We start from the raw sequence: 26,736 nt of genomic DNA, 5'->3' as shown, positions 1-26,736 counted from the left end.
CCATACTTAACATTGGCTAGGCCAGCTATTTGTTCGACTAACTTTACGCCGGAAAACACCTTACGTAAACGGCGTATCTTTACTGCGACGGGCAAGAGTACGTTCGTGAATCGGTGTATCTCGCTGATTTACGCTTTCTAGGCTTAAATCAGCGTTCACGCCCCTAGCGGCCGACGGAACTAGACAGCTAAGATACGACTGCGCAGGCAGTCGTATCTTAGCTATATTTTAAGTGTATCTCAATTTGAGAATACACTTAAATGTACGACGGCTTAGATTCAGAGTTACGACGGCATATCTGATACGCCGGCTTAACTCTTTGTGAATCTAGCTAAATATATGCAGTGTTATATTTGTTTTAAATGTCGCAATGGTTTTGCGGCTCCCAGTTTTTTTTTTCCTTCGAAAACGGGTCCAAGTGGCTCTTTATGTCTTAAAGGTTGCAGACCCCTGGCCTAGCTGGTCGGCACGCTTAAAAGAGGGCAAAAGACACAAATGTAGGTAAGTAATGAACTTTATTGAATGGATAACATTTAATCTAACAAAGAGACAAAGGCCCTGCTAACCTCCGTACAGGGTTCAGGAATGTATCTGCCAGTGGCGGCCCGTCCATAGTGGGCGCAGGGGCGCCGCCCCCCCAAAGCTACTCATCAACAAAAAAAAAAAAAAATGAAATTTTTTTTTTTTATAACATGTCCCTTTAAGTGTGTGTGTGGGGGGGCGGAGCGCCGGCCACCGAGGTGCTGTGGGAAGCATGATGTCATCGAAATCGTGAGATTGGGCAAGCAAATCTATCGGCTGGCTTTTATACTGCCCACGGAGCGCAAAGCTCCGCGCTCGCACAACCACTCTGTGCTGGATGTGTCCTGTTGGTGGTTAGTGATTGGCTGGTCCATAGGACTTAGGGCGGTGCTTTTATCGGACCAGCCAATCACTTCCGGTTTTCAGAGTGTCTCATCATCGCAAGTGTGAACATCGGGACATCTCACTGAGCTGCTAGCAGGTAATTAGGCAGAGAACTCTTGTGTTGTGCTGTCAGAACGTGCAGCAGCAGTGTCCTGTGTGTAGTGGATCTGGGATGTAGAAGGAGGGGGAGTACAGTGAAGGGCTGAGAAGCTTTTAGCACATTTCCTGGGGACAGAAATCTGGATGGGGCTGTTAGTGTTATTACACATCTCCAGTATGTGTAACACGAGGGCCCCCAGCTCTGCAACCTCCTAGAGTCATGCAGCTCATGCTGTGTGTATAGGTCTGTATTCTCTCATCTCTCTCTCTCTCTCTCTCTCTCTCTCCTATATCTCTCTCTTTCTATTCCAAATCTATCTATCTATCTACCTACCTACCTACCTACCTACCTATCTATCTATCTATATATCTATCTCTATATATCTATTATATCTCTATCTATCTATTCTATCTATCTCTATATATATATCTATCTATTATATCTCTATCTATCTATTATATCTCTATCTATCTATCTATCTATCTATCTATCTATCTATCTATCTATTATCTTAATCTATCTATTCTATATCTATCTATCTATCTATCTATCTATCTATCTATCTATCTATCTATCTATCTATCTATCTATCTATCTATCTATCTCCCTATATATCTATCTATTATATCTCTATCTATCTATTATCTATCTATCTATTCTATATCTATCTATCTATCTATATATCTATCGATTCTATATCTATAGCTATCTATCTATTCTATCTATCTATCTCTCTATATATCTCTCTATCTATCTATCTATCTATCTATCTATCTATCTATCTATCTATCTATCTATCTATCTATCTATCTATCTATCGATTCTATATCTATAGCTATCTATCTATCTATTCTATCTCTCTATATATCTATCTATTATATCTATCTATCTATCTATCTATCTATCTATCTATCTATCTGTCTATCTATCTATCTATTATATCTCTATCTATCGATTATCTATCTATTCTATATCTATATCTCTATTTATTCTATATATTTATTATCTATCTATCTATCTATCTATCTATCTATCTATCTATCTATCTATCTATCTATCTATCTATCTATCTATTCTATATCTCTGTCCGTCTGTCTGTAAGCCCAATCATGGGTGAGTGACGTTGGGGGGGGGGGTGGTTGTGATTTTGTTTGCGCCCCCCTAAAAAAATGGAGCACCAGCCGCCACTGGTATCTGCTGTAGCAGGAGGACCTCCAGCGCCCCATGTGCTTAATGATATAAGACGGGACCCCCTGCTTGGAGGCTGTGGAAGCTGCCCCAATCCTAAATGAATGTCCAGAAAAACGCTTTGGATCTAACCCTAACTTGGCAAGTGAAAACCTAATATGCGAAATTAATTGTTTTGAAGTAATTGGACATGTAGTAAAGGGGAGCAGCGGGCTACTTAAAGGAGTAACTTCAAACAGATTGCAAAGGGAGTCAAGCACTTCAACCGGGCACCATGTGCTATTGGTTCGGTAGTACTTGCCGACAAACCCCTGCCCCGTTTGCCTATTCTTATTGTTGGGAAGTTGTAATTCATAATGACGAGAAAGATGAGCCGACGAGGGACCTGCAGGAGGAGGAGAGATATATATACCCCCAGACGACTCCTACAAATCCAGGCTAGCCTGCGGCCAGCCTTCTGACATGTATATCATTTTTTGTCACATATGGTATTTGATTTAGCGCAACTATTTATTTTATTTTTTTAAACTATCTAGCAAGTGTTGGGTGAACTGTCTGATAGATATATTCATACAGTGAAAAAACACAAACTTACACGTTAAGTATCATCCCAGAAATGTGTTAATGCAAGTTTTAAGTGTGAAAAGGATGTCAGATTAATTCTAGTTTCACCACAACTTGAAGCAATACACTAGGGAAATGCAGGATTTATTCTCTTTAATTTTTGCTTTGTCAAGCAGGGGTTTAAAATTAGCAGCCCACTTTGGGTCAACAGGGCACAATCAATTGGATAAAATTTCACTTTTGACACAAAAAATATACCATAAAAATGTGACCATTAAACTCCAGGCTGGTATTAAAAACACATTTGAACCCATTTTCATGAAAATACGTGATTAGATGTAGCAACGACTACTACCCATGTTGGAATCTGTCTGGATATCTGCCTTGTTACCACCTGCAGAGCGGCATTTAGAGGAAGGGGTAGGTAACACTGATGCCGCGTAAACACGACAGTTTTTAATGGTCTAGAAAAACTATGTTTCAACCCGATTATTGTTAAGCCGGCCTTGCCTACACACGATCGTGAAAAGAAAATGCTCTAGCAAAGCGTGGTGACGTACAACAGCACTATAAAAAGGAAGTACCATTCGGATGGCGCCACCCTTGGGGCTTCTTTTGCTGATTTTGTGTTAGTAAAACTTTGGTGAGAGACGATTTGCGCTTTTCAGTCTGTTAAAGCTTGATGAATGTGCTATCTCCATTACGAACGCTAGTTTTACCAGAACGAGGGCTTCTGTCTCATAACTTGCTTCTGAGCATGCACGTTTTTTTCACGTCGGTAAAGCTCACACACGACCATTTTTTACGACGTTAAAAACGACAACTTTAAAAACGACGTGAAAATTTATAGCATGTTCTAAATTTTTAATGCCCATTTTTTATGTTGTGAAAAATGCTCTGGAGCCCACATACGGTGGTTTTTAATGACATTAAAAAAAAAATCATTTTTTACATCCCGAAAAACGGTCGTGTGTACGCGACATTAGAGTCAATCAGGGCACTCCTGCTTTCCAGTGTGTTTTCAGTCTCTTTCCATGCTTGCAAAATAGAAAGCAAAGGGATACGTCAGCAGTGCGTTACTGCTTCTTTGCTGTTCAAACAGTAGGCTGTATTACCTGACTACATTTAAGCAATAGGAAGAGTTGGTATAGAGTAGGGATGAGCCGAACATACCCGGGTTCGGTTCGCATCAGAACGTTCGAACAGACCGCGGGTTCGCGCGAACATTTAGAACCCCATTGAAGTCTATGGGACTCGAACGTTCGAATTCAAAAACAATCATTTTAAAGACCAATATTCAATTTAATGTTGGTAAACGTCTTTCAGAACCCGGGTCTTGCCCCAGGGAACATGTATCAATCGAAAAAAATATTTTAAAAACGGACGTTTTTGCGGAGCAGCGATTTTAATGATGTTTAAAGTGAAAAAAAAAAAATGAAAAATTCCTTCAAATATCACACCTGCTGTGTGTCTCTAGTAGTGGCACATGTTTAGAAATGTCCCTGCACAACATTAAATTATTATAAGAACAAAGTAATTTAATACTGGTTGCGCACGTGCTGTCTGGGAACAATATCTCGATTATTTTAGGGGTGGTGGGGGGGTGGCATTATCTTTTTGGGAAAGCAAAATTGTAGAAAAAAGGGCACCCCTCAAACATACTGTAATTGTAGCGCAACAAAGAGCCACGTGCAAAGTATTGCATCAAAAATTGTTATTAGGCGCCCTTGTTACAAAGGGGCATAAAAATGTGTCCGTAGGCGCAACATAACACTGCAACCCCTCCCAATATCTGTAATTGGAGCGCAACAAGGAGCCACGTGCAAAGTATTGCATCAAAAATTGTTATTAGGCGCCCTTGTTACACAGGGGCATAAAAATGTGTCCGTAGGCGCAACATAACACTGCAACCCCTCCCAATATCTGTAATTGGAGCGCAACAAGGAGCCACGTGCAAATTATTGCATCAAAAATTGTTATTAGGCGCCCTTGTTACACAGGGGCATAAAAATGTGTCCGTAGGCGCAACATAACACTGCAACCCCTCCCAATATCTGTAATTGGAGCGCAACAAGGAGCCACGTGCAAAGTATTGCATCAAAAATTGTTATTAGGCGCCCTTGTTACACAGGGGCATAAAAATGTGTCCGTAGGCGCAACATAACACTGCAACCCCTCCCAATATCTGTAATTGGAGCGCAACAAGGAGCCACGTGCAAAGTATTGCATCAAAAATTGTTATTAGGCGCCCCTGTTACACAGGGGCACAAAAATTGTGCCTTAGGCCACGTGCAAAGTATTGCATCAAAAATTGTTATTAGACGCCCCTGTTACACAGGGGCACAAAAATTGTGCCTTAGGCCTTAGGCCACATGCAAAGTATTGCATCAAAAATTGTTATTAGACACCCCTGTTACACAGGGGCAGAAAAATTAGGCCTTAGGCCTTAGGCCACGTGCAAAGTATTGCATCCAAAATTGATATTAGGCGCAACATAACACTGCAACCCCTCCCAATATCTGTAATTGGAGCGCAACAAGGAGCCACGTGCAAAGTATTGCATCAAAAATTGTTATTAGGCGCCCCTGTTACACAGGGGCACAAAAATTGTGCCTTAGGCCACGTGCAAAGTATTGCATCAAAAATTGTTATTAGACGCCCCTGTTACACAGGGGCACAAAAATTGTGCCTTAGGCCTTAGGCCACATGCAAAGTATTGCATCAAAAATTGTTATTAGACACCCTTGTTACACAGGGGCAGAAAAATTAGGCCTTAGGCCTTAGGCCACGTGCAAAGTATTGCATCCAAAATTGATATTAGGCGCAACATAACACTGCAACCCCTCCCAATATCTGTAATTGGAGCGCAACAAGGAGCCACGTGCAAAGTATTGCATCAAAAATTGTTATTAGGCGCCCCTGTTACACAGGGGCACAAAAATTGTGCCTTAGGCCACGTGCAAAGTATTGCATCAAAAATTGTTATTAGACGCCCCTGTTACACAGGGGCACAAAAATTGTGCCTTAGGCCTTAGGCCACATGCAAAGTATTGCATCAAAAATTGTTATTAGACACCCCTGTTACACAGGGGCAGAAAAATTTGGCCTTAGGCCTTAGGCCACGTGCAAAGTATTGCATCCAAAATTGTTATTAGGCGCAACATAACACTGCAACCCCTCCCAATATCTGTAATTGGAGCGCAACAAGGAGCCACGTGCAAAGTATTGCATCAAAAATTGTTATTAGACGCCCCTGTTACACAGGGGCACAAAAATTGTGCCTTAGGCCACATGCAAAGTATTGCATCAAAAATTGTTATTAGACGCCCGTTACACAGGGGCACAAAAATTAGGCCTTAGGCCACGTGCAAAGTATTGCATCAAAAATTGTTATTAGGCGCCCCTGTTAAACAGGGGCAGAAAAATTAGGCCTTAGGCACTGGTGGCGGAGCACAGAAAAACAAAATTTCTTACTAGCTAACAGCATGAAAAGTGAGGAGGAGAAGGATATTCCATCAGCAGCACAACAGGACAGTCACTCAGCATCAGCAGTCTCAAAGGGATCTGATATTTCAACACAAAATTCTTATTCAGTAACATCAGCATCAGGTGCTTGGTAGCCGGTGTTGATCCAAGCCTGATTCATTTTGATGAAGGTCAGTCGATCAACAGAGTCGGTGGAGAGGCGTACCCTGTGATCGGTCACAAAGCCTCCAGCAGCACTGAATGTACGTTCTGAAAGAACACTGGATGCAGGGCAAGCCAGTAGCTCAATTGCGTACTGTGCAAGCTCTGGCCAGTGATCCATCCTCAAGACCCAGTAAGCCAGAGGATTTTTCGTGGGGAAGGTGTCCAAGTCGGATCTTGCCGCTAGGTATTCCCGGACCATGTAAACCAGACGCTGGCGATGGTTGCTGGAACCGGTCAGACCTTGGGGCTGCGGACAAAAAAATTGTCTGAACGCATCGCTCAGACGGCCACCTTCTCCACCGCTCCTTCTCTGACTCACCGAAGCCTCAGCAAGACGTTGTCCAGGGCCAGGTTTTGGTAATCCCCCCGGTTCTGGGAACGCATTGCACAGACCCTTCTGCAAGGCCTCCCGCAGTAGTTTCATTTTCTGCTCCCTCTGCGATGGCAACATAAGATCCGTTACCTTACTCTTGTAGCGTGGATCAAGGAGAGTTGCCAGCCAGTAATGATCCCTCTCCTTGATAGCACGTACACGAGGATCCTTACGCAGGCTTTGCAGAATCAGGGAGGCCATGCAGCGTAGGTTTGCAGAGGCATTCGGGGCACAGTCCTCTGGGTCACTGAGGACGACAGGATCCTCAGCCACCTCATCCCAGCCACGTAAAAGTCCACGTGTTCCTTGGGACTGTAAATGATCCCTTGAAGACTGCTGCTGTTGATGCTGAGTGCTAGGCTCCACCTCCATGCTGCTGATACAATCCTCCTCCTCCTCCTCCTCTTCCTCATCCTCCTCCTCCTCTTCCTGTGTTCCAGGTGGGCAAGCAGGAACAGTGTCTGGATAAAGGGGGCCTTGAGAGGTAAGGAAGTCCTCCTCTTCCTCCCTCTGTTCTGCCTCAAGGGCCCTGTCCATTATTCCACGTAGGGTGTGCTCCAACATGTGAATAAGCGGGACAGTCTCACTGATGCATGCACTGTCACTGCTCACCATCCTCGTGGCCTCCTCAAATGGTGACAGGACAGTGCATGCATCCCTGATCAAGGCCCACTGGCGTGGTGAAAAAAACCCAAGCTCCCCTGAGCCAGTTCTGCTGCCATATTGGCACAGGTACTCATTGATGGCCCTCTGCTGCGTGTGCAGCCGCTGCAGCATGGCCAACGTAGAGTTCCATCTGGTGGGCATGTCACAGATTAGGCGGTTCTTGGGCAGGTTGTATTCCCTCTGGAGGTCTGTCAGCCGAGCAGTGGCATTATATGACCTCCGGAAATGCACACAGACTTTCCTGGCCTGCCTCAGGACATCCTGTAAGCCAGGGTACCTGCCCAAGAACCGCTGCACCACCAAATTGAGAACATGCGCAAAACAGGGCACATGGGTGAGTTTTCCACGTCGCAGGGCAGAGAGGAGGTTGGTGCCATTATCGCTGACCACCATTCCAGGCTTCAGCTGGCGTGGCGTCAACCACCTCTGAGCCTGCCCCTGCAGAGCTGAAAGAACCTCTTCCCCAGTGTGGCTCCTGTCTCCCAAGCACACCAGCTCTAGGACCGCATGGCATCTCTTGGCCTGCATTCCTGCGTAGCCCGTCGTACGCCTACGGAGCACGGCTGGTTCTGAGCCAACATCACCACAGGAAGAGGCCACAGAGGAAGAAGAAGAGGAGGGGGTGGAGGAGAGAGGTGTGTCACAAGCAGTTGTAGTGTTTTGGAGGCGTGGTGGTGGAACAACCTCCAAAACTACTGTGCCTTGACCTGCGTCCTTCCCAGCTGCCAGCAGAGTCACCCAATGGGCCGTAAAAGACAGGTAACGTCCCTGTCCATGCCTGCTGGACCATGAGTCAGCGGTAAGATGCACCTTACCACTGACCGCCCTGTCCAGCGAGGTATGGACATTGCCTTCCACATGCCGGTAGAGAGCCGGAATCGCCTTCCGTGAAAAAAAGTGGCGTTTGGGTACTTGCCACTGAGGTACTGCACATTCCACAAACTCACGGAAGGGGGCAGAATCTACCAACTGAAAAGGTAGCAGTTGAAGTGCTAGCAATTTTGCTAAGCTAGCATTCAACCGCTGGGCATGTGGATGGCTGGGAGCGTACTTCTTTCGGCGCTGCAGCAGCTGGGGCAGGGAAATTTGTCTGGTAATATCAGTAGATTGGCCGGATGTACTACCACTACTACGTTGTGACACACCTATTTCTACACCTTCGGTGCAGGCTGCAGAGAGGACTAGGGGTCTAGTGGGGTTTGAGGTCACAGAAGGGCAAGGGGAGGACCGCTTTGGTCTTTGGTGTGGGTCTTTCTGGTATGCCTGCCAACGAGCTGCATGGCAGGTCGACATATGTCTGGACAAGCATGTGGTGCCCAAGCGGGTGATGTTTTGGCCACGCGAGATACGCTTGAGACATATGTTGCAAACAGCAAAGGTAGCATCTGATGGACAGGTTTCAAAAAAGGCCCACACCAAAGAACTTTTGCTGTACCTTGAGACACAGCAGCGCCACGTAATGCAGTTGGTGTACTGCCCTTAAGCTGACCCCTGGAGGGCTTCCTGCCTCTTTGAAGATGTGCCTGTGCCTCGTCCTCTTCCTCCTCCTCCTCTCTCCTACCAGGCACCCAGGTAGAGTCAATGACCTCATCATCCCCTCCCTCCTCATCATCACTGGCGACAACCTGGCAGTATGCTCCAGCTGGGGGAACATCACTCCCAGATTGTTGTCCCTCTCGGCCACCCCCTCTCCCTGGGCTCACATCAATGCCTTCCTCTATCAGTGTTCCGTCATCGGAGTCTTCAAAACGCTGTGCATCTTCAGCTAGCATGTACCCAACACTGTGTTGAAACAGTTCGGGGGACTCCTCAGGAGGACACGGTGGGACTAGGGAAGGATTGTGTGATCCCATTGTGCAGAGGGTAGAGGACGCCTTGGCAGCTGCTTTGCCAGACAAACTATAATCAGTCTGTGTGAGAGAGGATGAGGAGGATGAGGACGGCTTGGTCATCCACTCAACTAATTTCTCAGCATGTTGAGGCTCAACACGGCCAGCTCCCGAAAAGAAGGACGAGCGGCCACGGCCACGTGCTGAAGAGGATGCACCACATCCATCACCAGCGTTACCTCTAGATGCAGAGCCTGCTTGCCCTCGTGACTCTCTGCCTCTCTTTGTCCTTCCAGCCATAGTTATGCGTTCAGGTGTTATGTAACAAAATAGTCGCTGTCACACCAACTGCGTTCAGATGGTATTAAACAGCAACCACACAGTAAGAGCGACTTGGCTCAAGTGTAAAGTAACAAAATAGTCGCTGTCACACCGACTGCGTTCAGATGGTATTAAACAGCAATCACACAGTAAGAGCGACTTGGTTCAAGTGTAAAGTAACAAAATAGTCGCTGTCACACCAACTGCTTTCAGATGGTATTAAACAGCAACCACACAGTAAGAGCGACTTGGCTCAAGTGTGAAGTAACAAAATAGTCGCTGTCACACCGACTGCGTTCAGATGGTATTAAACAGCAACCACACAGTAAGAGCGACTTGGCTCAAGTGTGAAGTAACAAAATAGTCGCTGTCACACCAACTGCGTTCAGATGGTATTAAACAGCAACCACACAGTAAGAGCGACTTGGCTCAAGTGTAAAGTAACAAAATAGTCGCTGTCAAACCGACTGCGTTCAGATGGTATTTAACAGCAACCACACAGTAAGAGCGACTTGGCTCAAGTGTAAAGTAACAAAATAGTCGCTGTCACACCAACTGCGTTCAGATGGTATTAAACAGCAACCACACAGTAAGAGCGACTTGGCTCAAGTGTAAAGTAACAAAATAGTCGCTGTCACACCGACTGCGTTCAGATGGTATTAAACAGCAATCACACAGTAAGAGCGACTTGGTTCAAGTGTAAAGTAACAAAATAGTCGCTGTCACACCAACTGCTTTCAGATGGTATTAAACAGCAACCACACAGTAAGAGCGACTTGGCTCAAGTGTGAAGTAACAAAATAGTCGCTGTCACACCAACTGCGTTCAGATGGTATTAAACAGCAACCACACAGTAAGAGCGACTTGGCTCAAGTGTAAAGTAACAAAATAGTCGCTGTCACACCGACTGCGTTCAGATGGTATTAAACAGCAACCACACAGTAAGAGCGACTTGGCTCAAGTGTAAAGTAACAAAATAGTCGCTGTCACACCAACTGCTTTCAGATGGTATTAAACAGCAACCACACAGTAAGAGCGACTTGGCTCAAGTGTAAAGTAACAAAATAGCCGCAGTGACACCAACTGCCTTTAGTTGCTATTAAACAGCACGCACGCAGTAATAGCGACTGCGGTCAAATGCGATTTAACAGCACGCACGCAGTGACACCAACTGCCTTTAGTTGCTATTAAACAGCACGCACGCAGTAATAGCGACTGCGGTCAAATGTGATTTAACAGCACGCACGCAGTGACACCAACTGCCTTTAGTTGCTATTAAACAGCACGCACGCAGTAATAGCGACTGCGGTCAAATGCGATTTAACAGCACGCACGCAGTGACACCAACTGCCTTTAGTTGCTATTAAACAGCACGCACGCAGTAATAGCGACTGCGGTCAAATGCGATTTAACAGCACGCACGCAGTGACACCAACTGCCTTTAGTTGCTATTAAACAGAACGCACGCAGTAATAGCGACTGCGGTCAAATGCGATTTAACAGCACGCACGCAGTGACACCAACTGCCTTTAGTTGCTATTAAACAGCACGCACGCAGTAATAGCGACTGCGGTCAAATGCGATTTAACAGCACGCACGCAGTGACACCAACTGCCTTTAGTTGCTATTAAACAGCACGCACGCAGTAATAGCGACTGCGGTCAAATGCGATTTAACAGCACGCACGCAGTGACACCAACTGCCTTTAGTTGCTATTAAACAGCACGCACGCAGTAATAGCGACTGCGGTCAAATGCGATTTAACAGCACGCACGCAGTGACACCAACTGCCTTTAGTTGCTATTAAACAGAACGCACGCAGTAATAGCGACTGTGGTCAAATGCGATTTAACAGCACGCACGCAGTGACACCAACTGCCTTTAGTTGCTATTAAACAGCACGCACGCAGTAATAGCGACTGCGGTCAAATGCGATTTAACAGCACGCACGCAGTGACACCAACTGCCTTTAGTTGCTATTAAACAGAACGCACGCAGTAATAGCGACTGCGGTCAAATGCGATTTAACAGCACGCACGCAGTGACACCAACTGCCTTTAGTTGCTATTAAACAGCACGCACGCAGTAATAGCGACTGCGGTCAAATGCGATTTAACAGCACGCACGCAGTGACACCAACTGCCTTTAGTTGCTATTAAACAGCACGCACGCAGTAATAGCGACTGCGGTCAAATGCGATTTAACAGCACGCACGCAGTGACACCAACTGCCTTTAGTTGCTATTAAACAGAACGCACGCAGTAATAGCGACTGTGGTCAAATGCGATTTAACAGCACGCACGCAGTGACACCAACTGCCTTTAGTTGCTATTAAACAGCACGCACGCAGTAATAGCGACTGCGGTCAAATGCGATTTAACAGCACGCACGCAGTGACACCAACTGCCTTTAGTTGCTATTAAACAGAACGCACGCAGTAATAGCGACTGTGGTCAAATGCGATTTAACAGCACGCACGCAGTGACACCAACTGCCTTTAGTTGCTATTAAACAGCACGCACGCAGTAATAGCGACTGCGGTCAAATGCGATTTAACAGCACGCACGCAGTGACACCAACTGCCTTTAGTTGCTATTAAACAGCACGCACGCAGTAATAGCGACTGCGGTCAAATGCGATTTAACAGCACGCACGCAGTGACACCAACTGCCTTTAGTTGCTATTAAACAGCACGCACGCAGTAATAGCGACTGCGGTCAAATGTGATTTAACAGCACGCACGCAGTGACACCAACTGCCTTTAGTTGCTATTAAACAGCACGCACCCAGTAATAGCGACTGCGGTCAAATGCGATTTAACAGCACGCACGCAGTGACACCAACTGCCTTTAGTTGCTATTAAACAGCACGCACGCAGTAATAGCGACTGCGGTCAAATGCGATTTAACAGCACGCACGCAGTGACACCAACTGCCTTTAGTTGCTATTAAACAGAACGCACGCAGTAATAGCGACTGTGGTCAAATGCGATTTAACAGCACGCACGCAGTGACACCAACCGCCTTTAGTTGCTATTAAACAGCACGCACGCAGTAATAGCGACTGCGGTCAAATGCGATTTAACAGCACGCACGCAGTGACACCAACTGCCTTTAGTTGCTATTAAACAGCACGCACGCAGTAATAGCGACTGCGGTCAAATGCGATTTAACAGCACGCACGCAGTGACACCAACTGCCTTTAGTTGCTATTAAACAGCACGCACGCAGTAATAGCGACTGCGGTCAAATGCGATTTAACAGCACGCACGCAGTGACACCAACTGCCTTTAGTTGCTATTAAACAGAACGCACGCAGTAATAGCGACTGCGGTCAAATGCGATTTAACAGCACGCACGCAGTGACACCAACTGCCTTTAGTTGCTATTAAACAGCACGCACGCAGTAATAGCGACTGCGGTCAAATGCGATTTAACAGCACGCACGCAGTGACACCAACTGCCTTTAGTTGCTATTAAACAGCACGCACGCAGTAATAGCGACTGCGGTCAAATGCGATTTAACAGCACGCACGCAGTGACACCAACTGCCTTTAGTTGCTATTAAACAGCACGCACGCAGTAATAGCGACTGCGGTCAAATGTGATTTAACAGCACGCACGCAGTGACACCAACTGCCTTTAGTTGCTATTAAACAGCACGCACGCAGTAATAGCGACTGCGGTCAAATGCGATTTAACAGCACGCACGCAGTGACACCAACTGCCTTTAGTTGCTATTAAACAGCACGCACGCAGTAATAGCGACTGCGGTCAAATGCGATTTAACAGCACGCACGCAGTGACACCAACTGCCTTTAGTTGCTATTAAACAGCACGCACGCAGTAATAGCGACTGCGGTCAAATGCGATTTAACAGCACGCACGCAGTGACACCAACTGCCTTTAGTTGCTATTAAACAGCACGCACGCAGTAATAGCGACTGCGGTCAAATGCGATTTAACAGCACGCACGCAGTGACACCAACTGCCTTTAGTTGCTATTAAACAGCACGCACGCAGTAATAGCGACTGCGGTCAAATGTGATTTAACAGCACGCACGCAGTGACACCAACTGCCTTTAGTTGCTATTAAACAGCACGCACGCAGTAATTGCGACTGCGGTCAAATGCGATTTAACAGCACGCACGCAGTGACACCAACTGCCTTTAGTTGCTATTAAACAGAACGCACGCAGTAATAGCGACTGCGGTCAAATGTGATTTAACAGCACGCACGCAGTGACACCAACTGCCTTTAGTTGCTATTAAACAGCACGCACGCAGTAATAGCGACTGCGGTCAAATGCGATTTAACAGCACGCACGCAGTGACACCAACTGCCTTTAGTTGCTATTAAACAGCACGCACGCAGTAATAGCGACTGCGGTCAAATGCGATTTAACAGCACGCACGCAGTGACACCAACTGCCTTTAGTTGCTATTAAACAGAACGCACGCAGTAATAGCGACTGCGGTCAAATGCGATTTAACAGCACGCACGCAGTGACACCAACTGCCTTTAGTTGCTATTAAACAGCACGCACGCAGTAATAGCGACTGCGGTCAAATGCGATTTAACAGCACGCACGCAGTGACACCAACTGCCTTTAGTTGCTATTAAACAGCACGCACGCAGTAATAGCGACTGCGGTCAAATGTGATTTAACAGCACGCACGCAGTGACACCAACTGCCTTTAGTTGCTATTAAACAGCACGCACGCAGTAATAGCGACTGCGGTCAAATGCGATTTAACAGCACGCACGCAGTGACACCAACTGCCTTTAGTTGCTATTAAACAGCACGCACGCAGTAATAGCGACTGCGTTTCTGTGCAATTCAATAGCCCAGTTGCATTAACAGCGACTGCGCTTCTGTGCAAATAAATTGCACACGTGCAGTAACAGGTAATGCGTCTGTGTGTGCAATTAACTAGCACACGTTAAATAACACAGAATAATTATATTTAAAGTAAATCCCTAATGCAGGCAATACAACACGTTAGAGCGCTGCATGTAGAACAATCTCCTGCCTGATAGATAAACTAGCTGAGCTGTACAGTTTATAAATATATTGACAACGCCTAAGGATGTGAATATATTCTCTACAAACTGTACTTTTAACTATACTGACTACACTTCCTACTCTATCTATCTTTCTATCTATCTATCTATCTATCTATCTATCTAGTTAAGACACTGTGGGCCATATTCTGAGTAAAGTTACGATGGAGTAACTCAGGATACTCCATCGTAACTCCCTTTTTTGACCCGTGTATCTATGCTCCTGATTCTCAGAATCAGTTTTGCATAGATACACTTAAGATCCGCCATCTGTAAGTCACTTACACTGGCGGATCTTAAATGCAATGACGCCGGCCGCCGCTAGATGGCATTTAAGTGAAGGAGTCATTTGCGTATGCAAATGATCCTTCTACGCCGATTCACGAACGAGTTCGCGTCGCGTAACCGTCGCTAACGTCGTTTGCGTAAGCGGAAACTTACCCCTGCTATATGAGGGGTAAGTTTCCGCAAGTCTCGCGTAGGCCATGTTACGGATGGCGTCGGGTCCCCGTCGTGTTTTTTCGTCGGATACGTCGTTTACGTAAGTCGTTCTTGAATACGACTTTACGTCAATGACGCACACGTCGGCGTCATTGACGTTTTCCGCCGAGAACTGGAGCATGCGCACTGGGCTTTTTGCAGCCCGGCGCATGCCCAGTTCTTTTGTATCGGGGGCGCGCTTCATTTGAATAGAAGCCGCCCCCTTGGAGATCCGCCAGGCTACGCCGGGACACTTACACTCCGCTGTCCCAACTTATGGAGCAAGTGGTTGGGGAATACAACACCTGCTCCAGTAAGTTGGGACAGCGGAGTGTAAGTGCCCTAAGCGAAGCTGGCGGAGATTTACTCAGAATATGGCCCTGTGTCTCTATCTCTCTATCTCTCTCTGTCTGACTGACTGATCTTCTCTAGAACCGCCAACACACTACACTAGGCAGCCGTGCAGGCTGCCTTTTATAGTGGGGGGCGTGTACTAATCCCCCTGAGCCATAATTGGCCAAAGCCACCCTGGCTTTGGCCAATTATGGCTCTTCGTTTTTTGAGCGCTGTGATTGGCCAAGCATGCGGGACATACAGCATGCTTGGCCAATCATCAGCGCTCAACGCCCCAGTGAATTATGGGACGTTTTGCGTCACTCGAATTTGGCGCGAACGACCCGTTTTGTTCGAGTTTCGACGAACGATCGAACGACCGATGTTCGAGTCGAACATACGTTCGAATCGAACGCGGAGCTCATCCCTAGTATAGAGTGACCCCAGACAGTATGCTGTATCAAAAAAATCAAATTTTATTGGTATTAAGTATTAAAGTCAGAACAAAGAAATGTTACAACCCTCCACCTAACACCAAATTAGCAATGTTGTGATTTTGTTGTTAGGTGGAGGGCTGTAACCTTTCTTTGTTGTATAGTAACGCAATAATGTCACTCGTGAGCCTCCACCAGCATACAATCACCAGAAGTAAGATGAATATAAGCCTTATTGGTCTCCTTTAATCGGAGTTCCACCCAAAAGTTGAACTTCTGTTTATCTGCTTCCTCTCTTCTCCGATGCCACATTTGGCATCTTTCAGGGGGAGGGGGGAACAAGTACCTGTTTTTGATAGGTACCCTTCCACACTATTGGGAGACAGCGCCACAGCGCCGTCCCTTGTAAGTTCGCCCCCCGCCCCCGGGCCAGTTAGAAAGCATTGCGCGCTTCATGTACAGGGAGTGCAGAATTATTAGGCAAATGAGTATTTTGACCACATCATCCTCTTTATGCATGTTGTCTTACTCCAAGCTGTATAGGCTCGAAAGCCTACTACCAATTAAGCATATTAGGTGATGTACATCTCTGTAATGAGAAGGGGTGTGGTCTAATGACATCAACACCCTAAATCAGGTGTGCATAATTATTAGGCAACTTCCTTTCCTTTGGCAAAATGGGTCAAAAGAAGGACTTGACAGGCTCAGAAAAGTCAAAAATAGTGAGATATCTTGCAGAGGGATGCAGCACTCTTAAAATTGCAAAGCTTCTGAAGCGTGATCATCGAACAATCAAGCGTTTCATTCAAAATAGTCAACAGGGTCGCAAGAACCTTTTAGAAAAACCAAGGCGCAAAATAACTGCCCATGAACTGAGAAAAGTCATGGGCAGTTGCCACTTGCCACCAGTTTGGCCATATTTCAGAGCTGCAACATCACTGGAGTGCCCAAAAGCACAAGGTGTGCAATACTCAGAGACATGGCCAAGGTAAGAAAGGCTGAAAGACGACGACCACTGAACAAGACACACAAGCTGAAACCTCAAGACTGGGCCAAGAAATATCTCAAGACTGATTTTTCTAAGGTTTTATGGACTGCTGAAATGAGAGTGAGTCTTGATGGGCCAGATGGATGGGCCCGTGGCTGGATTGGTAAAGGGCAGAGAGCTCCAGTCCGACTCAGACGCCAGCAAGGTGGAGGTGGAGTACTGGTTTGGGCTGGTATCATCAAAGATGAGCTTGTGGGGCCTTTTCGGGTTGAGGATGGAGTCAAGCTCAACTCCCAGTCCTACTGCCAGTTTCTGGAAGACACCTTCTTCAAGCAGTGGTACAGGAAGAAGTCTGCATCCTTCAAGAAAAACATGATTTTCATGCAGGACAATGCTCCATCACACGTGTCAAAGTACTCCACAGCGTGGCTGGCAAGAAAGGGTATAAAAGAAGAAAAACTAATGACATGGCCTCCTTGTTCACCTGATCTGAACCCCATTGAGAACCTGTGGTCCATCATCAAATGTGGGATTTACAAGGAGGGAAAACAGTACACCTCTCTGAACAGTGTCTGGGAGGCTGTGGTTGCTGCTGCACGCAATGTTGATGGTGAACAGATCAAAACACTGACAGAATCCATGGATGGCAGGCTTTTGAGTGTCCTTGCAAAGAAAGGTGGCTATATTGGTCACTGATTTGTTTTTGTTTTGTTTTTGAATGTCAGAAATGTATATTTGTGAATGTTCAGATGTTATATTGGTTTCACTGTTAAAAATAAATCATTGAAATGGCTATCTATTTATTTTTTGTTAAGTTGCCTAATAATTCTGCACAGTAATAGTCACCTGCACACACAGATATCCCCCGAAAATAGCTAAAACAAAAAAAAAAAAAAACTACTTCCAAAAATATTCAGCTTTGATATTAATGAGTTTTTTGGGTTCATTGAGAACATGGTTGTTGTTCAATAATAAAATTAATCCTCAAAAATACAACTTGCCTAATAATTCTGCACTACCTGTATGTGCAGTAGGGAACCGTCTGTGAAGCTGAAAGGCCTCACCGGCAGTCTCCCTTACGATGAATGGCGGCAGCAGGAGCACCCGACTTTGCAGGCTCCCTGGACAGGTAAGTGTCCATAGATTAAAAGTCAGCAGCTACAGTATTTGTAGCTGCTGACTTTTAAAAACATTTTTTTTTACCCAGACGGAACACCTCTTTAAGGGTAATAGTCCTTCCCAATTCCTCTTGTCAGTGAAACGAGGGGACTAGTCAGGAAAACGGCAAGCTGCATAAAAAAGCTCACCACCTGAAACCCTTGTGAGTACTTATATTGTTCAGTGTTTATTTGAAAATTTGAATAAAAAGAGTAACAAAGCTATAGCATGGCATTAAAAAACAAACTGTCAGATCCCCTCATTTCACTGACAAGAGGAATTGGGAAGGACCATTAACCTTAAGGAGATTTTCATGGCTTACATTCATCCTACTTCTGGTTAGTGTATATGTAAGTCTGGGCTCTGACTGGGCCATGCATGGATATTCCCCTTGTTCTCCTTCAACCACTGTGTGGTCATTTGTGCTGTGTGCATCAGGTCATTGGCATGTTGGAAGGTAAACCTTCTTCCTATTAACAACTTTCTTGTAGAGGACAGCAGATTTTCCTCAATAATTTGATGGTATTTTCCCCCATCCATTTTTTCGTTCTACCCTGACAGTACTCTAGTCCCTGCTGCAGAGAAACACCCCCATAACAGGATATTACCACCTCCATGCTTTACTGTTGGAATGGTCTTATTTGGATGGTGAGCTGTATTGGAATTTCGCCAGACATATTTAGCCGGATTCAGGTAGAGCAGCGTATGTTTAAGCCGGCGTAACGCATCCCATTTGCACTACGCCGACGTAACATAGTGAGGCAAGTACAGTATTCACAAAGCACTTGCTCCGTAAGTTACGTCGGCGTAGCGCAAATGGGCCGGCGTAACCCCGCCTAATTCAAAGTAGACATGTAGTGGGCGGGCTACATTTAAATTAACCGTGACCCCATGTAAATAAGAGCCGTTCGTACGGCGCATGCGTGCGCATGCTCAGAATCACGTCGCAAATACTCCCTACGTAACAACGTCGGCTCAATGCTTTCGACGTGAACGTAACCTACGCCCAGCCCCATTCACGTACGCTTACGCAAACAACGTAAAATACGACGGCTGTTTCGTCGTCCATACCTTGCATGGGCTGCGCCATCTTTTTGGTGGTTTATCTTTACGCCGGCGTATGTCTTACGTAAACGGCGTATCTTACTGCGACAGACGTACGTTCGTGAATCGGGGTATCTTGCTCATTTAAATATTCCACGCGTAAATCCACGTACACGCCCCTAGCGGCCAGCGTAAATATGCACATAAGATACGACGGCGTAGGAGACTTACGATCTTGGCCAAATTTAAGCATATCTGGTTTCCAGAATACGCTTAAATATACAACGGCGCGCATTCGGACTTACGATGGCGTATCTACGTCGTAAGTCTTTCTGAAGCCGGCTAATTGTTTGGTGTTGAGGCCAAATAATTACATTTTTGTATCATCTGACCGAAACACCTTTTTTCATGTGGCCTCAGAATCTTTAAGGTGCTTTCTGGCAAAGCTTTGTCGTGACTACATGTGGCCTTTCTTGAGGAGTGGCTTTTTTCTTGCAACCCTCCACATATGTGGAGAATTTGTGATAGTGTTGTCACATACACACAATGACCACTCTTTGTCATAAATTTCTGCAACTGCTTCAGAGTTGCTGTAGGCCTCTCGGTAGCCTCAATGACCAGATTTCTCCTAGCTCTTTTATCCAGTTCGGAGTGACGTTCTGATCCAGTGAGGGTCTGTGTTGTACTAAATACCTTTCACTTCTTAATAATAGATTTCACTGTGCTTCTAGGCATTGATAAAGCCTTTCAGATGTTCCTGTATCTATCTTCTGACTTGTGTCTGTCCACAACTTTATCCCAGAGATCTTTTGACAGTGCTTTGCCACCCATAGCTGATCGTTTGCTTCAGTTGCCCTACTAGGGACTGAAATGCTCCAGGAAATCTATTTTCATGCTGAGCTATTCAAAATGACCACAGCTGATTACAGCTGAAAGTCAAATGGCTTTGTGTGTCATTGAGAAGGTGATTAGCTACACCTGATTGAGTCATTTTTAGGAGGGGGTGATTGTTTTACCAACTCTGTGATTCTGTTTTTGAATTTTTATTATTTTTTTCTGACATGTTGGTGTTATATATTTCACTTGGATGTTATAAGTAGCACTGAGTAAATACAGCTGGATAAAACAAAAACTGTGTCTGTCTTAATTTCAGGCTGCAAAGCAACAAAATGTGATTCTTTTCTATACCCACTGTAAGGGCTCTTTCACACGGAGCGGACCGTTTCTGGGTCCGCTCCGTGTGTCCGCCAAAGCTCAGCGGGGATCCCCGCTGAGCTGTCGGCGGATAGGGCGGTCCCCGCACACAGTGCAGAGACCGCCCTGTCTCTGCTCCGCTCTCCCCTATGGGGGATCGGATGCAGACGGACCGTCTGTCCGTCTGCATCCGATTCATTCCGCCGAACGGAAGAAAAATAGGGTTTCTTCCGTTCGGAAAAGCGGATCCCGACTGACGCGGACGCTAGCGGATGCCCCATCCGCTAACGGACGCGATCCCATAGGGATTCATTAGAAGTCCGTTAACGGACTTGTAATGAGCGGACGAACGGTCCGCTAGTGTGAAAGGACCCTTAGTGTTATGTGGGAGACATAAGGTTAAACATGATTGCGAACCGACAGGTAGATTTGTTTTATTACAGAAGAGACATGGCATACTGCATCTCTTCTTGCAATAAAGAGCCTACCTGCTTAGACATTTTTAATTCCCACTTTAAGGCAATCCTTTAATTTTGAATGTATTGGCAGTACACCATAAAAAACTAAATATCAGAAACATGCGTCTTTAATGCAGTGCTTTACAACACAGGGCATGTTGGTTGCTAATGTAAAAAATGTACTAGGATGCCAGTCAACACGAATAGTGCCACAATGCACTCCACAAAAGTGAGCATAAAGCTTGTTTATACGAGTGGCGGCCCTTGCCACCCCTCCATAAGGGTGATCCCTGATGAATCGCTTTTTAAAGGCATTTAACAGGCGGTAAGGGGCGATATGCCATCTTTTCACTTTCTGTTTTAACACTGTAAACGCATCACCACCGTGCTGCATTACATGTGGGTCCTATTTGCCTGCATTACTGTCTGCCGAATGCAAAACCCCTGGCTCAACCACTTGCTGATCTCATTCTCAGTTGTGAAAAAACTGTCTGCAGGGAGGAGGGTGTCTGTGTTGCTGGCGTAAGCCAACACACCCATTGATTACCATAATGTATGTGCAATCTGCATTACATTTGTCAATCATTTTGTTACATAACACAGATACCTTGGACAAAAATTGGAACTACCAGCTAATCATATTTTTAAGGCACACATTTCTTGACTCGTATGTCATTAAATCCAACTGATAGTTTTCTAAAACTCTTGACCAGGTGAGAAAAATTCAACCAAGAACAGTGAAGACGACACAGAAAACTCCAGACATTACTACAGTCAACAGACGGCCACTGACAAGGTACTATTTCTATTGCTAAATTTCAGTCAAAGACTAAAAGCGTGAAGGAAAATAGCTTCAGCTGTTCTTTCTCATTAGAAATCTATATTACTCTCTGAATGTCATGGTTGCAGCCTGTATTAAATGTTTGTCAATATATATATATTTTTTTATTTTATGGTAGAAACCATTGTCAGAATGTTTGGGCATAGAGCTAGAGTTCTCCATGGCACGGGCAAGGAGGGAGTGGCTGAAAAAACAGCACAGAGCTTTGATCCATAAAGAAATGACAGTTCTGGAGCAAGATGGGTACACACAAGAGGTTAGTCAATCATTACAGAATCATGGCATTATAGAAAATGAATAAGTGTAAAATCTGTTGTATAAATAAATTTGTTTAAAAAATTGTTACCTTCAGTAATAATAAAAAGAAAAAAAAAGCAGCTTTGCTTAGAGCAGTTTACCTTGATCCATATGCATGCACTGTTTGGAAGCAAATGTTAGGTTTCATTAAACACAAATACCAGTTAGTTCTTTAGTTTTTTAAGACAGATTCTCATATTTATCTAGTAGTCGCCATAACAAGTCAATTTAAATCTTTGGAAATTAAATAGGTTCAGAGAGACTTACTCCGGCGTATCATTAGATACGCCGCGTAAGTCCATGGATGCGCCGTCGTATCTATGCGCCGTATTCTTGTACTAAGATACGCCTACATTTTGGCTTCCTACGTCCGACGTAAGTCTCCTACGCCGTCGTATCTTGGGTGCATATTTACGCTGGCCGCTAGGGGCGCTTCCATTGATTTACGCGTCAAATATGCAAATGACCAAGATACGCCGATTCACGAACGTACTTGCGCCCGTCGCATGAGTATACGCCGTTTACGCAAGGCGTACGTCCGGCATAAAGATAAACCACCAAATAGCTGGTCTAAGTCTGTTAGGGTATGGACGTCGGAACTGCCGTCGGATTTTACATAGTTTACGTAAGTCGTACGTGAATGGGGCTGGGCGTAGGTTACGTTCACGTCGTTGCCATTGAGCCGTCGTATCTTAGGGCGTAAATTCGACGTGATTCTGAGCATGTGCGCGCATGCGCCGTTCGTACGGCCATGCATTTACATGGGGTCACGATTCATTATAATACAACACGCCCACTACCTGCCTACTTTGAATTAGGCGGGCTTACGCCTGCCCATTTACCCTACGCCAACGTAACTTAGGGAGCAAGTGCTTTGTGAATACTGGGCCAGATTCACAGCCAGCGGGAGAACGTAACTTTTGTGATTTAAGTTACACCGCCGCAAATTACACAAGTTAGTGCCCGATCCACAAAGCACTTACCTGGAAACTTGCAGCGGTGTAACTTAAATCAGTCCGGCGCAAGGCGGGCCAATTCAAATGGGGCGAGTCCCATTTGAAATTAGGCGTGGTCCCACGCAGGACGTACTGCGCATGCTCCCGACGCGATTTTCCCGACGTGCTTTGCGCGAAGTTACGATGCGCCAAAGTTTTGTGAATCGCGACGGGTAAAAAAAAGTTGCATCGGGAAAAAAAAGAATTGCGCCGGGAAAAAAAATGTTTTAAAAAAATTTGACAGCGACGCGGGAAAGACGGGTGCACTTTTACATGGTGTACTAACTTTACACTTTGTAAAAGGTACCCTATCTTTGCGACGGCAAACTAACACTTACGGCAACTTAACGAAGGGAAAAAGCTTTGTGGATCTCCATAAGTGCTAATTTGCATACCCGACGCTGGATTACGACGAGAAATGCCCCCAGCGGTGGCCGCGGTACTGCATCCTAAGATCCGACAGTGTAAAACAATTACACATGTCGGATCTTAGGGATATCTATGTGTAACTGATTCTATGAATCAGCCGCATAGATAGAAACAGGGATACGACGGCGTATCAGCAGATACGCCTGCGTATCCCTTTTATGAATCTGGCCCACTGTACTTGCCTCTCTGTACGTCGGCATAGCGCATATGAGCTGCGCTATGCCCACTTAAACTTACGCCGCTCTACCTGCATCTGGCTGATAATGTATATCTGTAATTCAACTATGTAATTAGTTGTTTTCATGGAATTCTACTTTAAAGGTTCTTAAAAACTTTCCTCCGTTACATTAGGTTATGCACACAACTACCCAGAGTTAACACAGGGTAATTCCACTCAGTGCCCACATCCTTATGTAGTAATGCTCAGAATCCAATAAAATCTCCCAACAGTGCTGAAATCTGATTTATAAGCTTCAGGAAAGGCAGACCACAACTCGGTTTAGTGCCATCTTTCTTCCCAACTGCATGAAAAAAGGGTCGTTCAATCCCCATTTATAGACCATCGTATTCAGTTGAGGGTACAACCATAGTATAGGTACCATATGGTAAACTGCAACAGGCAAGCTGCAATAATATGCAGTTGGGTTGAAAGACTGTGTGTCCTATTGCTATGCTTTTCGGTTTGCTCATAAAACTTGTGTATGTTAACAGGCACACTTCCCATAGGGTTAGCTATGCAAGCCTTGTTCTGTGGTAGGCACAGGTTCCTTCAAGGTGAGGAATTTAAGGAATTTCCCATCTTCATCAAGAAGCCCTGCAAGCTAAGATGGATAAGTAAGGGTATCAACTTGGCTATGCTGCAGGGTGCCTGAATCATAACACTTGCTTACCTACCTTTTGTTGGCAAAACAGGTCATGCAGTACATGTATTTCTGTGTTCTTCATGTTGCCTAGAGTTTAGCTATTAAAGCTCCTTCCACAGCTTTCTTAAAGCAAAGTTCATTATAAATACTACAACCAACTCAATATATCTTATAGTAGCCTCCTGTAATCCCCATTCACATTAAAAGTAAGCCTGTTTGAGGAATGGACCATATCACTGAGCTGTTGTTCCTTCAATGCAAGGCTGAAGTTGGTCTTTGATCAAACGTAATGCTTAACTACAATTAAGTAAATTTAGTAAATTGAGTTCAAAGGCATGTGATGTCTGGTAGGCTGTACTGGACTAAAAGACTGGCAAAACAGAACTAAATTTTTGTAAGACAGAAGGCAGATCATTTCCCATATATTTATTATATTTTATGTACATTTAGTCATTTCCCCACAGTTCTGCTTTAGTGTTATGCAAATGACATATTGCATGCCTATTGTTAAAAATTATCTCTCTTCCTTGTTGTGCCAACACTGTCATCAGCTTAAGGCTAATATTAATCATTTGTGGAGAAACAAAAGACAGCTTTGTTATGGAGATATCCACAGCTTCAGGAATTTAAGACACTAGCTCAGCATGATGCATTTGCGAACAAGATGCCTGAAAAGATTTCACTGATGCTACATTCGAGGAGCAGCAGAATCTGGAATTATAAGCAAATTTTAACCATTAATAAAACATGTTCAGGTGAGAAAATGAAAACCCCCGTTAGACTTACCGGTAACAGTATTTCCAGGAACCTTCCAGGACAGCTACTTGAGAGATGATTGGCTCCGCCCTCTACAAGAAACACAAATCAGATACAATTTAAAAAGCCCCTCCTTTTCCTATAACCTTCAGTTGTTTAGAAGATCAAGTAAACCTCCACCAAAGTACACTCGGCAGAGGAAAAAACACAAAAAAACACACCACCATCAGGTGAAAGAAAAATAGGGTGGGAATATAGATGCTGTCCTGGAAGGTTCCTGGAAATACCGTTACCGGTAAGTCTAACGGGGGTTTTCCCCCCTCACCTTCCAGGACAGCTACTTGGGAGGATAAGCAAGATACTATACCTTAGGGAGTGTGGTGGTGGGACTCTGTTCTATGTGAAAGGTTGCTGGTTTACGCCAGATTTTGGAGAGAAAGACATTAATTGCACAGCTGTGTCTTGGGCTATTTAGTTCTGACCTGACATGGCTCAGAGCCCCAATCAACAGACAGGAAGTCTGTTCCTGGGAATCAGGTGGATTCCCATCTCTCTGAGAGAAGTCATAGACGCTGCATGGGTGAAGCTAGAGTATGCATGTCTGCAGGAGGCAGATGTCATTGGCGATTAAGCAGCAAGGCGCTGGCCAGGAGTAAGTGAGGAGTGAGCTTATCTCTAGGAAACTCTGTTTGTTCTGAGGAACAGAACTTAGGCCTAGGCTACAGGCCTGAAACAGCCGGATGGCAAAAATGAAAGCCAGGAGGCTAAACTGTTGAGTATGCAAAATACAGTAATGGTGGAACCCCCTGCAAGGGCTACTGATGTATTTGTGAACGTTTTGTGGTTTTAAATAAAAGTGGGCTACCAGGCGCTTAAAAAACTCAGTTCGGGACTGGCGTATTTACTAAAAACGCACCTACCGCTGGAGTCTGATCACCCCAATCTTACAGGAGGGACAACAGCCTGAAGCACTTTTCTACTAAAGGAGAGGTCCTGGCTGGAAAGCATCTGAACTCTATAATGTTTGACAAATGCATAAGAGGACCAGACGGCAGCTTTAGAAATTTCTTACCATGATGCTCCCGCTCTTTCTGCTCATGACGTAGCCATGGATCTTGTTGAATGAGCCCTAATTCTAGAAGGAGGACTACGACCTGACGCTTTGTAAGCTTCACAAATAGCTTCCCTAATCCATCTATCGATTGAGCTTTTGGACATTTTGGATCCATTTTTGGGGCCACTGAACAATACTAACAGCTGGGAGGAACTCCTAAACCTACTGGATTTCTCTAAGTAAAGCATAAGATATCTCTTTACGTCTAAAAAACTAAACCTTTCCTCCTCCGCATTTTTGGGAGAGGAACAGAATCTAAGGAGGACTACTTCTTGGGACCTATGAAAGTTAGAAGAAACTTTGGGCAAATAGAAAGAACCAGGCTTGATCACTACCCTGTCCTCTAAAATCCTCAGGAAGTGATCTTTACAGGAAAGGGACTGCAGATCAGAAATCCTTCTCCCTGATATAATAGCCAAAAGGAAGGAGATCTTCAAGGAAATACATTTCAGGGAAGCTTCATGCAAAGGCTCAAACGGAGCCCTTGTTACAGTATTAAGCACTAATGACAGATCCCAAGGAAGCACATGTTTGACGATCCTGGGAGCATGTCTTGATCTGGCTGAAAGGAACCTCCTGACTAAAGGATCTTCCACTAGCCTCTTTTCTGAAAACACGGAGAGGGCCGCAACCTGAACCCTAAGGGTGCTG

At 45.2% G+C, this 26,736-nt stretch overlaps 1 protein-coding gene across 1 annotated transcript in view; it reads left to right on the top strand.

Moving 5' to 3' along the window:
* The window catches only part of LOC120932453 (centrosome-associated protein CEP250-like), a 155,326-nt gene that overhangs the window by 82,403 nt on the left and 46,187 nt on the right, over nt 1–26,736 (top strand). The window contains exons 6-7 of the mRNA XM_040344813.1: nt 21,504–21,586; nt 21,750–21,887. Of these exons, the coding sequence (XP_040200747.1) occupies nt 21,504–21,586; nt 21,750–21,887 (221 nt within the window). The remainder of the gene's footprint in view (nt 1–21,503; nt 21,587–21,749; nt 21,888–26,736) is intronic.

The sequence above is a fragment of the Rana temporaria genome, chromosome 3, assembly GCF_905171775.1.
Source record: "Rana temporaria chromosome 3, aRanTem1.1, whole genome shotgun sequence".
Classification (NCBI taxonomy): domain Eukaryota; kingdom Metazoa; phylum Chordata; class Amphibia; order Anura; family Ranidae; genus Rana; species Rana temporaria.
Note: the sequence above shows the minus strand (reverse complement) of the source record. Positions and strands in the feature narration are given on the sequence as shown.